The sequence below is a fragment of the Bufo gargarizans genome, chromosome 10, assembly GCF_014858855.1.
Source record: "Bufo gargarizans isolate SCDJY-AF-19 chromosome 10, ASM1485885v1, whole genome shotgun sequence".
NCBI classification, from domain to species: domain Eukaryota; kingdom Metazoa; phylum Chordata; class Amphibia; order Anura; family Bufonidae; genus Bufo; species Bufo gargarizans.
Window position 1 is genome coordinate 44,567,731 of NC_058089.1, and position 14,355 is coordinate 44,582,085.

The window sequence follows — 14,355 nt, forward strand, 5'->3', positions numbered from 1 at the left end:
GATTTGGACCCAAAACAAACTAAAGAAACTTGTTCATCTCTATAGCTAATGTTAAAAAATACCCGAAAATAACCTCATAGTTAGTGTATACACAAACTACGCAAACCGTTATACTACAGTAGTCTAAAATATTTTTAATGCAGTGTAACATATAAAAGCACACTGAGCGACTGCGTATTGAGAGACTTCCGGCATTTTAGTGACTGTGTGGTAAGAAAAGGGAAGATACAGGACTAAGATAGAGGAACTGATATATCTGAAGAAACCACAGTAACACTGTGCACAACTATTACGAGCAGAGGACACAGGAGCGAGACTAAGACAAGCAGAGACAAATGTGCACAGATGAGATGCCTAATAAAGTACAGGAGGTAGCAGAGCCGAAGCAAGAAGGTATACAGCAAGGTCTATAAACTGGAAGACATGGATGGTCAAAAGGGACTAACCATCGACCATCTCATGGATGGAGCACTGGTCACATGGGTAAGAAAGCCTTGACTCGCAGTATCCTGTTTATATGAAAATTGTAGATCCTTTGTTGACTTTAAACTGTCTACAAGTGATTATGAGAGCTGTTTGTTGCAGTGTGAAGTCACACATGCTATAGGCGTAAGCCATGCAGTATGTGTATATTGAACCATTTTTATGTTTAAACATTTTATTAAACATTTTTATGTATAATATCATTATGCAACACAAGATTCCAAAGCAAATGTTCAGACATATAAGCATAGGTATCTATCACATTATGCAGACAGTAAATATACATAACTGTCTGTCTATACGCATGTGAGGTTGAACACCTGCCTTTTTTCATGAGTTATTGAAGTAACAAGTGAAATAGGAGAGAGAAAGAATAGGAAGTAGGAGGGAGAGCAAGAAGAGGAAAGAGAGAAAAAAAAAAGGGGGGGGGGGGGGTTGTTAGGGTCTATCCAAAATGAACCACTGTTCAAGTCGCGAGTAGGGAGTGAAGACACCAGGATTCCTAAATAAAATCGATCCATTTTGACCAAGTCCTGAGGTATTTGGAGGTCTCATCCGTGGCCTCCAAAGAGATCTCCTCCATTCTAGCAATATACAGCATTTCCTGATACCATTCCCTCATAGTCGGTACATGTGTCGTGCGCCAGTGTCTAGGTATTACTGATCTGGCCACAGAGACACAAAATCTCAGTAGGCTCTTTTTCTGGGAAGTAATGGAGCCGGGCAGGATGGAGAGGAACGCCACCTGGGGAGTCTTGTCAATCGTTTTCTGTGTGATACTTCAATATACTTCTAATACCTTATCCCAGAACGGTTTAGGCTACTTTCACACTAGCGGCAGGACGAAGCCGACAGGCTGTTCAACCTGTCGGATCCGTCCTGCCGCTATTTCGCCGTGCCGCCGGACTGCAGCTTATTCCCTATTGACTATAATGGGGACGGGCGGAGCTCCGGCGCAGCACTGCAATGCACGGCGAGAGGCCGCCGGACTAAAAGTACTGCATGTCCGACTTTTTAGTCCAGCGGCCTCTCACCGCGCACTGCCGTGCTGTGCCGGAGCTCTGCCCCCGTCCCCATTATAGTCAATGGAGACGGAGCGGTAGTACGGCGGCAGGGCGAAATAGTTGCAGGACGGATCCGACAGGGCGAACAGCCTGTCGGATCCATCCTGCCGCTAGTGTGAAAGTACCCTTAATCAATCCACATCCCCACCATATGTAGTACCTCTCTCCCTGCTGCACCGCAAACAAGATTCAGAAACTGCAGGAAAGATCCTGTGTAGTTTACTGGGTATCTATACCATGGTGACATAATCTTATAATTTTTTTCCTGTTCCCAGTTCCTGCTCCCATACCAAGATATAGCTTGGTGTGCCTTTATAGGAATAAGCAATTAAGTTCTGAAATACCAGAGAGATAGAGTGTGCCGGCGGAGAGGACAGTAAGAACTATTTTTCGGTTTCAGATAAGGAGGTCCCAAAAGAGCACTGCCCCCCCCCCCCCAGGAAGAGAAATAAGACTGCTCATATTCCAACCAAGAGATCTGAGCGTTAGGATATTTTGTGGTCAGTTCAGATAAGAGGGGTCCCTGAAAGAAAATGGTGAAAGCGGGGATCATCTGATGCCTGCATGCCGAGTAAAGAATCTCTGCCGATGCCAGCGGGGAAAGCTGTGTTATGGAAGATCGGAGTGAGTGGTTTAAGTCTTCTAGCGCATACACCTTTCTGAATCAAAGAGTCCCATATTTTAAGGGTCTGTCGCATCAGTGTGTTCTGTTTATTTAAATGTGGATGAACTTCAGGGTCAATTCATGGGGCATGTTTAAGAGGGAGAGAATAGAAAGACTGTTCGAACCCTACCCACTCTATTGAGGCGCCATGATATTGCCAATCTAAGAGCCTAAGGAGGGAAGTAGCCGTGTGACATAACTTGAAGTCCAGTAAGCCCACCCCTCTGGAAGATTTAGGTTTAATTAAGGTGGAAAGGCCTATCCGTGGATTCAGGAGACCCCATACAAACCTGACAAATGCAGTTTTTAAAGTTCGAAAAAAGGAGGAGGGTGGTGTCAAAGGGACAGCTTGAAAAATATATAAGATCTTTGGTAGGATGTCCATATTTAGTACATTTATTCGGCCAAACCAAGATAACCCTTTTTTGTTAAAGGCAGCAAGATACTTAACTGTCAAGTAAAGGGAGGTAGTTTAATTTATACAAGTGATCCAGGTCTACTGGAATCTGCATTAGAATATAGAGCGTGTATTCTATTTAGGTACGAGGCCCCAACCCAACTTGTCTCGAGGTTGAATCTAAAAAATTCCAGTGGACCTGGTCAAATGCCTTTTCAGCATCTACCAATAGCAAACACAAGGGAGAGGCACCGGATCACACTGCGTTTGCAAGCAGCAGATTTTTTATCGAGTTGTCTCGCGCCTCCCTCCCGTGTATAAAGCCTACTTGATCTGTGTGTATTACATCTGGTAGTAAGGAAGCTAACCTATCAGCAAGGATTTTAGACTATAATTTAATATCAATATTAATCAGAGAGATAGGCCTGTAGTTTGAGGACAGGGAATGATCCTTGCCGGGTTTGGGTAAAACACTAATGTGTGCCTCTAAGGACTGAGAAACAAATTGGGAATCTGAGCCAATACTATTGAAGACTTTTGTCAAAAAGAGGGATATAATATCCCCGAAGTGTTTATAGAAAGCTGGTGTAAAGCCATCATGGCCTGGGCTTTTCCCAGAGGGTGATTCCTTGATAGTGTTCTTTACTTCTATGTCACAAAAGTTTGAGTCCAGTATTTCCCTATCCTGATCCGGTATTGTGGGTAGTGCTGTTTCTGAGATATATTCATCTATGCAAGCGTTGATGGAAGAAGGGGTCATATCAGAGAACTGACTCTTTATGTTATATAATTGGGAATAGTAAGAACGGAACACCTCCAATATCTCTATAGGGTTATGGGTGGTGTTACCATTAGTTCTTCTAATATGGGAAATTAAGGTTTGAGTTGTCCTGGGGTGTAAAAGGCGCGCCAATGGTCTACCGCATTTATTAGAGTATTCATAAAAAAGTGCCTCCCTTGGTCTATGTATCTTTTATACTTTTGGTCTATCAAACTTTAATGGAATCTCTGACTTTCAGTGATTCAACATGAATAGTGGGGGATAGTGTTTGTTTATGTTGTATTTCCAGATTCTGGGCCTGGTTAAGAAGGGTGGATAATTTATGGGCCTTTTCTTTTTTCAGTCTGGTACCATCTTTGATGAAGGTTCCTCTAATAACACATTTTAACGCATCCCACTTCGTTGGTAAGAGAGTATTATCAGAGGCATGTATCTGAAAAGTCCTCTATTGTTTTTTGTATGTCAGCCACACATACCGTGTCTTTAAAGAGGACCTTTCATCAGTCCAAACATTGTAAGATAACTATCCGTTCTCCCGCTATGTCCCCCGGTATTTTCGCTGATTTGGTTATACTGGGAGGAGTCTGCCCTCTTTCTCTCTAGGTGTTCCTTCTCCCAGGCTGTAGCGCTGTCCAATCACAGCGCAGAGCTCACAGCCTGGGAGGTTTTTTTCTCCCTGGCTGTGAGCTCTGCACTGCGATTGGACAGCGCTACAGCCTGGGAAAAGGAATGCCCAGAGAGAAACAGGGCAGACTTCTCCCAGTATAACCAAATCAGCGAAAATACTGGGGGCCATAGTGGGAGAACGGAGAGGCGCCCCAGAATAATAGTAAGTACAGTGAGATCCCTGGGCGCTGCTCTACACAGCCTGATAGTTATCTTACAATGTTTGGACCGATGAAAGGTCCTCTTTAAGGAGGTTATCATTTAATCTCCAATTCCAAGGCCTATGCACAGCAACAGGTAGCTCAATTGAAAGAAAGATTGGTGCATGATCGGAGAATAATTTATCCCCAATGGAGGCCTGGGGTTGCCATACTAGGGTATGGTGACTGACAAGAAAAAGGTCTATACGGCTTTACGCCAGACATCTCAATTGCTGGCGAGGAGCAGTGAACTGAGCTGTGGGGGAATCCATGATTGGATCTAGCGTGAAATTTAAATCTCTGACTATCACATGTCCTGCAATTAGAAAGCTGTGTTTGATTAGGCAAATACCAGTTAACCACAGTAACTAAGGTTGACTAAATCCATAATTTGATAAATATATACCGCCCCTCTCCATCCATTTCAACATCCACCACATTCCCCTGTAAGGATTTATGTAAGGCCACAGAGACTACTCTAGACCTTGAGTCTGGGCTTGGGTTGTGGTACCATTGTGTAAAATACCTATCTCAGGCCGACAGCACATGTCCCTTTTTAAAATGTGTCTCTTGTAAAAGTAAAATTTGCACCTTCTGTTTATGCATATGGTAGAGAATCTGTGAACCTTTTCGGGGTGTAATAAATCCCCGGACATTCAGGGACCCAAATTTTAGGACCGTCATCTCTGTTAGTTTTTATATGGAGTGCAAGAAAAGCACACAAAAAAAAAAAAAAAAAAAAAAAAAAGGGGGGAGGGGGAAGGAAAAGTAAAGGAAAGAAAAGAAAGAAGTGAGGATAGAAGAAAGAGGAAAGCGAAAGAGAGAAGAATAAGCGAATAGGAGGACACTTAAAAATAAAGAATAAGTGATAAAGATATTTAGTCACGTCCAGTGTGGACACGGAAAGACCTTGTTGATGTAAAGCAATAAGGGAAGTGTCCCACGTCAAATAGACATGAATCCCTGTGCGGGGACGGACTTTCAACATAGGAGCTACCCCGCCAGACACACAAAGAAAGACCCAAAATAATATTATGTGAGATGATGGTAAATTAGAAACATCAGAAATGTACAACTTTAAACTATGGAAAGTCTCCATACCTACGTGGAGGTCTCGCCTGTCATGTCGGCCTCTGGCAGTATGACAGACTTTACGGCGAGGTGGCCTGGATTCCCTCCGGGGCAGTGGAGCTGCTTCCATCGTGGTGCTACTTGGGAGAGCAGGTCATTACGAGATCTTCACTAGTGCAATGTTCAGTGCCGCAGAGAAAGATGGTAAGTCTCTGGGATGGCAGAGTGTCCCTGTCTGACCATTTAAGCAAACCTGCAAGCGAAAGGGGAATCCCCAAGTATATTCAATCTTGTCTTGTTGCAAAACTGACAGCAGGGGTCGCAAAGCCTTTCTTTTCAGCAATGTAAAGCGTGAAAGATCTGATAAGATTTGTATATGAGAGCCTTGGTATTGCACCTGGCCAGCCTCCATGGCTTTTTTCATGATGGCTTCTGTAGTGGTGTACCCAACATATGACATCCCTGACCCTGTCTGGGTCAAAAGGTTTAGGCCCCAATGCGCGATGTGCTCTGTCTAGCTCCAATGGTGTATCTTGGGGGACTCCTAATAGATCATTAAAAATAGAGCGCAATGTTTTGTCCAAGTCCTTAGAAGCCACGGATTCAGAAAGGCCCCTTACTCTATTATTATTACGCCTTCTTCCATTTTCCGCATCATCCAACATGTCTGCGAGGTAGTGCAGCTGAAAAGTGTGCGACTGTATAATGGATTCTTGTATGTCCTGCTTAGCAGACACTGCCACCGTAGATTGCTCTATATCCATCACCCCCTCCCCCAGAGAGAGCATTTCCTTTGTAATATTGTTGACCTCTGCCATGTACACTTTTTCCAGTCTGGAGATATATGTCTCCATATCATCTTTAGTGGGGATGAAGGAGATCCTTGTATGAAGGTCCCTCAGTTCTGTGAGGGTAGATGCCCCAGCCTCATGTTGTGGGGCCATGAGGGTCATCTCTGAGGATTTGCCAGTGGGGGAGGCAGGGGAAGCCAAAGGTGTTGAAGGATTAGAGAGATGGTGCTCATATAACGGGGAACTTTCCCACTCACTCTCTCCCCACACGCCTAAGGTTGTGAAGGCAATGGCGGTTTCCCGCGCTTCCAATTTCGGCCCCGTGGGAGCAAAGCATGAGTCCCTTGCATTGGATTTCCCCCTGTTACCTCCATTGCCATGGCTGTATTGCATGGTGCCCCGAATATCTGCTTCCGAGGGAGAGGAGGATCCAGGTGTCTCTGGTTCGTCCGCAAGAGCCTCCCAGGAAGATGGTGCAGGAGGTAAGCGCTGCGATCCGGGGGAAAGAAACCTTTCAATGCCTTGCGACGGAGGATTCTCTGGCTGACTAAGAGATGCAGGCATGCTTTTCTTCTTTCTGACTCCCATTTCATACGATTTAGTGATGTTAGTGAGGTAGATTAGGGTCTCTCAAGTAGTCTAGAGGCAGGAGCTGAAGTGATGTGCGTCTCTACTCCTTCATAGCAAGGCCACTCCCCCTTGAACCATTTTTATAGTGTACTTTCCATATATCTCTATTCATCATTCGTGCAGGCTGCACCCACTGTGGAGGAAATTGGTGAGTGACTCAATTTCATCATGTTCAGAAGATGTTTTCTTTCGCCTCAGCTCCTCCTCTAGTCCTGTAAGATAGTGCTCTCTCAGCCATCTATATAACCAGATGCTAAATACTCATTTAGAGAGTATACTGCCCATTCGATTCGCCCATTTACTATACTGTATGTTGATTATGGGCCTTTGTATGTAACTGCCAAATTTAGTATTGTGGTTTGTAACTTGGTGCTTGACCATTTGAATGCAGAACTGAGCTTTTCATATACCTTAATACAATTTATTAGAACAGTAAGAACACAACCAATAATAAGAGTTATATAAGAAATATAAAAGAAAAAAAAGGCTCAACTCCTGTGACTCTCCTGGTCCTAGAGGTAAAGTGTTAGGGAGGGAAGGGGAAGATAGAATAATCTAGTCTTCCATGCTTCGTTGTGTATGATCATGAAGACAAAAAGTATTGTAGGTTAGGAGAACTGACACAGGTCATCTATGGGTGCCATACTGTTGAAAATTGTTCTCTGGTGTCATTTAGGGTAGCACTAAGTTTCTCGTATAATAAGATTCTATTGACCCTATGAAAAACTGCTGAGATAGAAAGTGAAAGAGACCTCCACTCAGACCTGTGCCTACAGTGGAGGCTGAAGACAAGGTTGAGGATGAGGAGGCAGAGGAGGACATTGGTGCAGGAATCACAGCATGAGAACATGGAGGCAGCATTGCCATCACCTGGCCAAGTTGCTGGTGTGGCTGGGCAGGATCCACATTTACCCAGTGGGCCATATAGGACAGATATTGTTATTGGCCATAGTTACAGCTCCACACGTCGGTGCTGCCGTGAACTGCTCCAGACACTGACAGGCTCAAGGACTGGCCCACCTTCTGCTCAACATACATGTGTAGGGCTGGTACAGCCTATTTGGAGAAGTAATGACGGCTTGGGACTCTTCACCTTGGCTCGGCACAAGCCATCAGTCCTCTGACAGGTGCAGTGTCAACCACATGGAAAGGGAGGGACTGCAGTACCAACAACTTGGCCAGGAGCACTTTCAGCTTCTGTGCTGTTGGATGAGTGCATGCATACTGTTATGTTTTTGCAATTGCCTCGGTGATTGATTGTTGGCAAAATGAGTGACTAGAAGGAGGAGCATCAAGACCAGTAGATGATGGGAAGGAAACACAGATCCCTTCTACTGAGGAGGAGGAGGCGCTTAAACTGCTGGAAAAGCGGTGCGGGCCACAAGTTCTACTACAACATTAGTGCCACTGTTTTTCCAGGCCATTTTATGGTGACACTCTATGTGTTAATGCAGGGCCGTGGCCACGCTTCACCTTCTGTCCAAAGAATCTACATACTGCCACGCTGATATCCTCTGGCGAATTGATAAAAAATTCACACTATGGTTTGTAGGGAATTTTACCCCCACCACTCCATGCTGATTGCCTTCCACTGCCTCTATGAATCTATGTCCCATTAGTTGTTTCCAGATAGGTAGGCTCCTGAGTTGCAGACGGTCTACCCTGGGTAGTGATGTCCCGTACTATTCGCCGGCGAACAGTTCCCGGCGAACATAGTTGTTCGCGTTCGCCGCGGCGGACAAACATATGCGATGTTCGGTCCGCCCCTATACATCATCATTGAGTAAACTTTGACCCTGTACCTCACAGTCAGCAGACACATTCCAGCCAATCAGCAGCAGACCCTCCCTCCCAGACCCTCCCACCTCCTGGACAGCATCCATTTTAGATTCATTCGGAAGCTGCATTCTCAGTGAGAGGAGGGACAGTGCTGCTGATGCTGATTCAATAGGGAAAGCGAGGGCAGTGTTCTGTGTCCACAGACTCATCTGCTGTAAGGACAGCATCCTGACAGCACCCCAAAAAGCCCTTTTCAGGGCTGGTACATCAAAGTTCTTTTTTTTAAATATATATATATATATATATATATATATATTGCAGTTGCCTGGTTGCCCGTGTGTGAGAGGCTGCAGGCTCAGTCACAGACAGCACTGTGTGCACACCATTCATACAGGGTGTGACAGAAAATACCTTGCAGATAAAAAAAAAATCTATTTAATATTTTTCTGTGATATAATCACATTTGCAAGCCCATGTGTGTCAGGCCCACACAGACTGTATTGTGGCCACTGGCTAGTGGCTAGGCCTCCACTCATACCGTTACAGGGTGTCACTCACTCAAATACCTTGCCAATAAAAAAATTATATTTCATATTTTTCAGTTATATAATCACAGTTGCAAGCCTGTGTGTGTCAGGCCCACACAGACTGTATTAGGGCCACTGGCCAGTGGCTAGGGCTCCACTCATACCGTTACAGAGTGTCACTCACTCAAATACCTTGCAGATAAAAAAATTCAATTTAAAAATTTTCTGTGATATAATCACATTTGCAATCCTGTGTGTCTCAGGCCCACACAGACTGTATTGTGGCCAATGGTTAGTGGCTAGGCCTCCAATCATACCGTTACAGGGTGTCACTCACTCAAATACCTTGCAGAGAATTTTTATTTTATTTAAAATGTTTCTCTGATATAATCACATTTGCAAGCCCGTGTGTGTCAGGCCCACACAGACTGTATTGTGGCCACTGGCTAGTGGCTAGGCCTTCACTCATACCGTTACAGGGTGTCACTCACTCAAATACCTTGCAGATAAAAAAAATTATATTAAAAAATTTTCTGTGATATAATCACATTTGCAAGCCCGTGTGTCAGGCCCACACAGACTGTATTGTGGCCACTGGCTAGTGGCTAGGCCTCCACTCATACCGTTACAGGGTGTCACTCACTCAAATACCTTGCAGATAAAAAAAGATATATTAAAAAAAATTCTGGGATATAATCACATTCGCAAACCCGTGTGTGTCAGGCCCACACATACTCTATTGTGGCCACTGGCTAGTGGCTAGGCCTTCACTCATACCGTTACAGGGTGTCATTCACTCAAATATCTTGCAAATAAAAAAAATTATATTTAATATTTTTCTGTGATATAATCACAGTTGCAATCCAGTGTGTGCAGGCCCACACAGACTGTATTGTGGCCACTGGCTAGTGGCTAGGCCTCCACTCATGCCGTTACAGGGTGTCATTCACTCAAATACCTTGCAAATAAAAAAATATTATATTTAATATTTTTCAGTGATATAATCACATTTGCAAGCCCGTGTGTGTCAGGCCCACACAGACTGTATTGTGGCCACTGGCTAGTGGCTAGGCCTTCACTCATACCGTTACAGGGTGTCACTCACTCAAATACCTTGCAGATAAAAAAAATTATATTAAAAAATTTTCTGTGATATAATCACATTTGCAAGCCCGTGTGTCAGGCCCACACAGACTGTATTGTGGCCACTGGCTAGTGGCTAGGCTTCCACTCATACCGTTACAGGGTGTCACTCACTCAAATACCTTGCAGATAAAAAAAGATATATTAAAAAGAATTCTGGGATATAATCACATTTGCAAACCCGTGTGTGTCAGGCCCACACATACTCTATTGTGGCCACTGGCTAGTGGCTAGGCCTTCACTCATACCGTTACAGGGTGTCATTCACTCAAATATCTTGCAAATAAAAAAAATTATATTTAATATTTTTCTGTGATATAATCACAGTTGCAAGCCAGTGTGTGCAGGCCAACACAGACTGTATTGTGGCCACTGGCTAGTGGCTAGGCCTCCACTCATGCCGTTACAGGGTGTCATTCACTCAAATACCTTGCAAATAAAAAAATATTATATTTAATATTTTTCAGTGATATAATCACAGTTGCAAGCTTGTGTGTGTCAGGACCATACAGACTGTATTGTGGCCACTGGCTAGTGGCTAGGCCTCCACTCATACCGTTACAGGGTGTCACTCACTCAAATACCTTGCAGATAAAAAAATTATATTTAACATTTTTCTGTGATAAAAAAACATTTGCAAGCCAGTGTGTGTCAGACCCACACAGACTGTATTGTGGCTACTGGCTAGTGGCTAGGCCTCCACTCATACCATTACAGGGTGTCACTCACTCAAATACCTTGCAGATAAAAATAATTATATTTCATATTTTTCAGTGATATAATCACATTTGCAAGCCCGTGTGTGTCAGGCCCACACAGACTGTATTGTGGCCACTGGCTAGTGGCTAGGCCTCCACTCATACTGTTACAGGGTGTCACTTACTCAAATACCTTGCAGATAAAATAAATTCTATTTAAAAAATTTCTGTGATATAATCACAGTTGCAAGCCCGTGTGTGTCAGGCCCACACAGACTGTATTGTGGCCACTGGCTAGTGGCTATGCCTTTACTCATACTGTTACAGGGTGTCACTCACTCAAATACCTTGCAGATAAAATAAATTTATAAAAAAATCTGTGATATAATCACATTTGTAAGCTTGTGTGTGTCAGGCTCATACAGACTGTATTGTGGCCACTGGCTAGTGGCTAGGCCTCCACTCATACTGTTACAGGGTGTCATTCACTCAAATACCTTGCAAATAAAAAACAATTATATTTAATGTTTTTCAGTGATATAATCACAGTTGCAAGCTAGTGTGTGTCAGGCCCACACAGACTGTATTGTGGCCACTGGCTAGTGGCTAGGCCTCCACTCATACCGTTACAGAGTGTCATTCACTCAAATACCTTGCAGATAAAAAAATTCTATTGAAAATGTTTCTTTGATATAATGACATTTGCAAGCCCGTGTGTGTCAGGCCCACACAGACTGTATTGTGGCCACTGGCTAGTGGCTAGGCCTCCACTCATACCGTTACAGGGTGTCATTCACTCAAATACCTTGCAGATAAAAAACAATTATATTTAATGTTTTTCTGTGATATAATCACAGTTGCAAGCCAGTGTGTGTCAGGCCCACAGAGACTGTATTGTGGCTAGTGGCTAGGCCTCCACTCATGCCGTTACAGGGTGTCATTCACTCAAATACCTTGCAAATAAAAAATATTATATTTAATATTTTTCAGTGATATAATCACAGTTGCAAGCTAGTGTGTGTCAGGACCATACAGACTGTATTGTGGCTAGTGGCTAGTGGCTAGGCCTCCACTCATACCGTTACAGGGTGTCACTCACTCAAATACCTTGCAGATAAAAAAAATTCTATTGAAAATTTTTCTGTGATATAATCACATTTGCAAGCCCGTGTGTGTCAGGCCCACACAGACTGTATTGTGGCCACTGGCTAGTGGCTAGGCCTCCACTCATACCGTTACAGGGTGTCATTCACTCAAATACCTTGCAAATAAAAAAAAATATATATTTAATGTTTTTCTGTGATATAATCACAGTTGCAAGCCAGTGTGTGTCAGGCCCACACAGACTGTATTGTGGCCACTGGCTAGTGGCTAGGCCTCCACTCATACCGTTACAGGGTGTCATTCACTCAAATACCTTGCAAATAAAAAAATATTATATTTAATGTTTTTCAGTGATATAATCACAGTTGCAAGCTAGTGTGTGTCAGGCCCACACAGACTGTATTGTGGCCACTGGCTAGTGGCTAGGCCTCCACTCATACCGTTACAGGGTGTCACTCACTCAAATACCTTGCAAATAAAGAAAATTCTATTTAATATTTTTCTGTGATATAATCACAGTTGCAAGCCCGTGTCAGGCCCACACAGACTGTACTGTGCCCACTGCCCACCACTTATATAGGGTGGCACAGTACCTTGCACGCATAGTACCACTTATCTTAAAAAAATGACAGGCAGAGGCAGGCCACCCCACAGGGGCCGTCGTGGTCGTGGTGCTGTGATTTCCACTGGCCCTGGAATTATGCCCAGTGTTCAGAGGCCACGTACCCTGAACCCCAAAAATTCGGAGAAAATAGTTGACTGGCTTACACAGGACACCCAATCTTCAACAGCTTCCGCTAAGAACCTTGACGCACCATCTTCCTCCAGCTCAGCTTTGGTCACTGGCTCTCAAGTTACCATTCTCCCGCCCGCCGCCACCACCACTACCACCACAGCCACCATAGCCGTTACACTTGATCCCTCAGAGGAGTTATTTACACATCAGTTGGATGAAATTAGTGATGCGCAACCATTATTGCCAGAGGATGTAGATAACAGGGATATGTCTCAGTCAGGCAGCATTACACACATGGACATACAGTGTGATGATGATGATGATGTTGTACCCGCTGCTGCTTCCTTTGCTGAGGTGTCAGATACAAGTGAAGTGGTTGATGATGACGATGTGTCCGTGGATGCCACGTGGGTGCCTGCTCGAAGAGAAGAAGAAGAGGGGGAAAGTTCAGAAGGGGAGACAGAGAGAAGGAGGAGACGAGTTGGAAGCAGGGGGAGGTCGTCACAAGGAGCTAGTGGCACAGTCAGACAGCATGTATCGGCACCCGGGGTCAGCCAGACAGCACGCCAATCAACGCATGCTGTTGCCACCACCAGAATGCCGTCATTGCAAAGCTCAGCAGTGTGGCATTTTTTGTGTGTGTCTGCCTCTGATAACAGCGATGCCATTTGCAGGACTACGGGGTGAAAAACATCATTCCAGTGCTTCATATCCTGGAACAGATGCTGGTAAATCTGGCTAGTCAGAGGACTGGAGACGTGGGTGGCGCCTACATCTCATGGCCACATGAGCCCTGTGGGTTCTGAACTAGAGGAGGAGGAGGAGAACATTGGAGCACAAGAAATGTGTAGCAAAATGGGTGGTTTTTCTACCCAGGTGACAGGAGAGGAGATGCAGGAGCAGCCGGAGGAGCAAGAGGGAGATGAGGAAATCAAGGCAGATGACCCAGGCAGGTGACAGTGGCAGTATGCAGTAGAGATGGAGGAAGGGAGTCCCTCTGAATCACTTGAACAAATGGCCCACTGCATGCTCACTTGCTGCTGCTGCCACCTCCACACTGTCACCTTGCCAGTCTGTTGCCTCCTCGTGCTGCTGCGCTGTTCCTTCCCTGAGGCTGATGCCAGCACAGGGAGGGAACACTATGAGGACACTGCGCATGCGCTAGCTCGCGCATTGCGAGATTACGGCGCTCTGGCTGGCTGACGTCTGGGAGCAAGGAGCAGATTCTGACGATGCGGGGTGGTGCTGCACTCCTTCACGCTGGACTGATCTCATGTACAGGACACATCTCAGGGTAATTTGCATATGGCTCAAATCGTTTTTTTTCCACAATAAAAGCACACAGAGCTATAGGGACTGGGTATTGCAGATGTGCTAGTGACCATCTAGCAACCCATATCCTCAGCTCTATAAATCAAATCCCGGTGACAGGTTCCCTTTAAGCACCAAGTCCCGTCTATAATGAGGGCTCTTCAACGTGGGCGTCCAATCTGGGTTGGAGGGCTGGAGCTGGCTAATTTGCACATACTCCCTCCCACCTCACTCATTGAGCAGCAGCACCAGCGTCACGAGGGGTGGTTGCCATAGGGATGACAGACGCTTCCCCAGCAAGTTTGTTTAA

At 44.9% G+C, this 14,355-nt stretch overlaps 1 protein-coding gene across 1 annotated transcript in view; it reads left to right on the forward strand.

The window, feature by feature from the left end:
* The first annotated feature begins 278 nt into the window (after positions 1-278).
* Positions 279-14,355, forward strand: part of CCDC88B (coiled-coil domain containing 88B) — a 162,503-nt gene continuing 148,426 nt past the window's right edge. Inside the window, exon 1 of the mRNA XM_044269660.1 lies at positions 279-483. Coding sequence (XP_044125595.1) covers positions 424-483 — 60 coding nt within the window. The 5' untranslated portion in view covers positions 279-423. The remainder of the gene's footprint in view (positions 484-14,355) is intronic.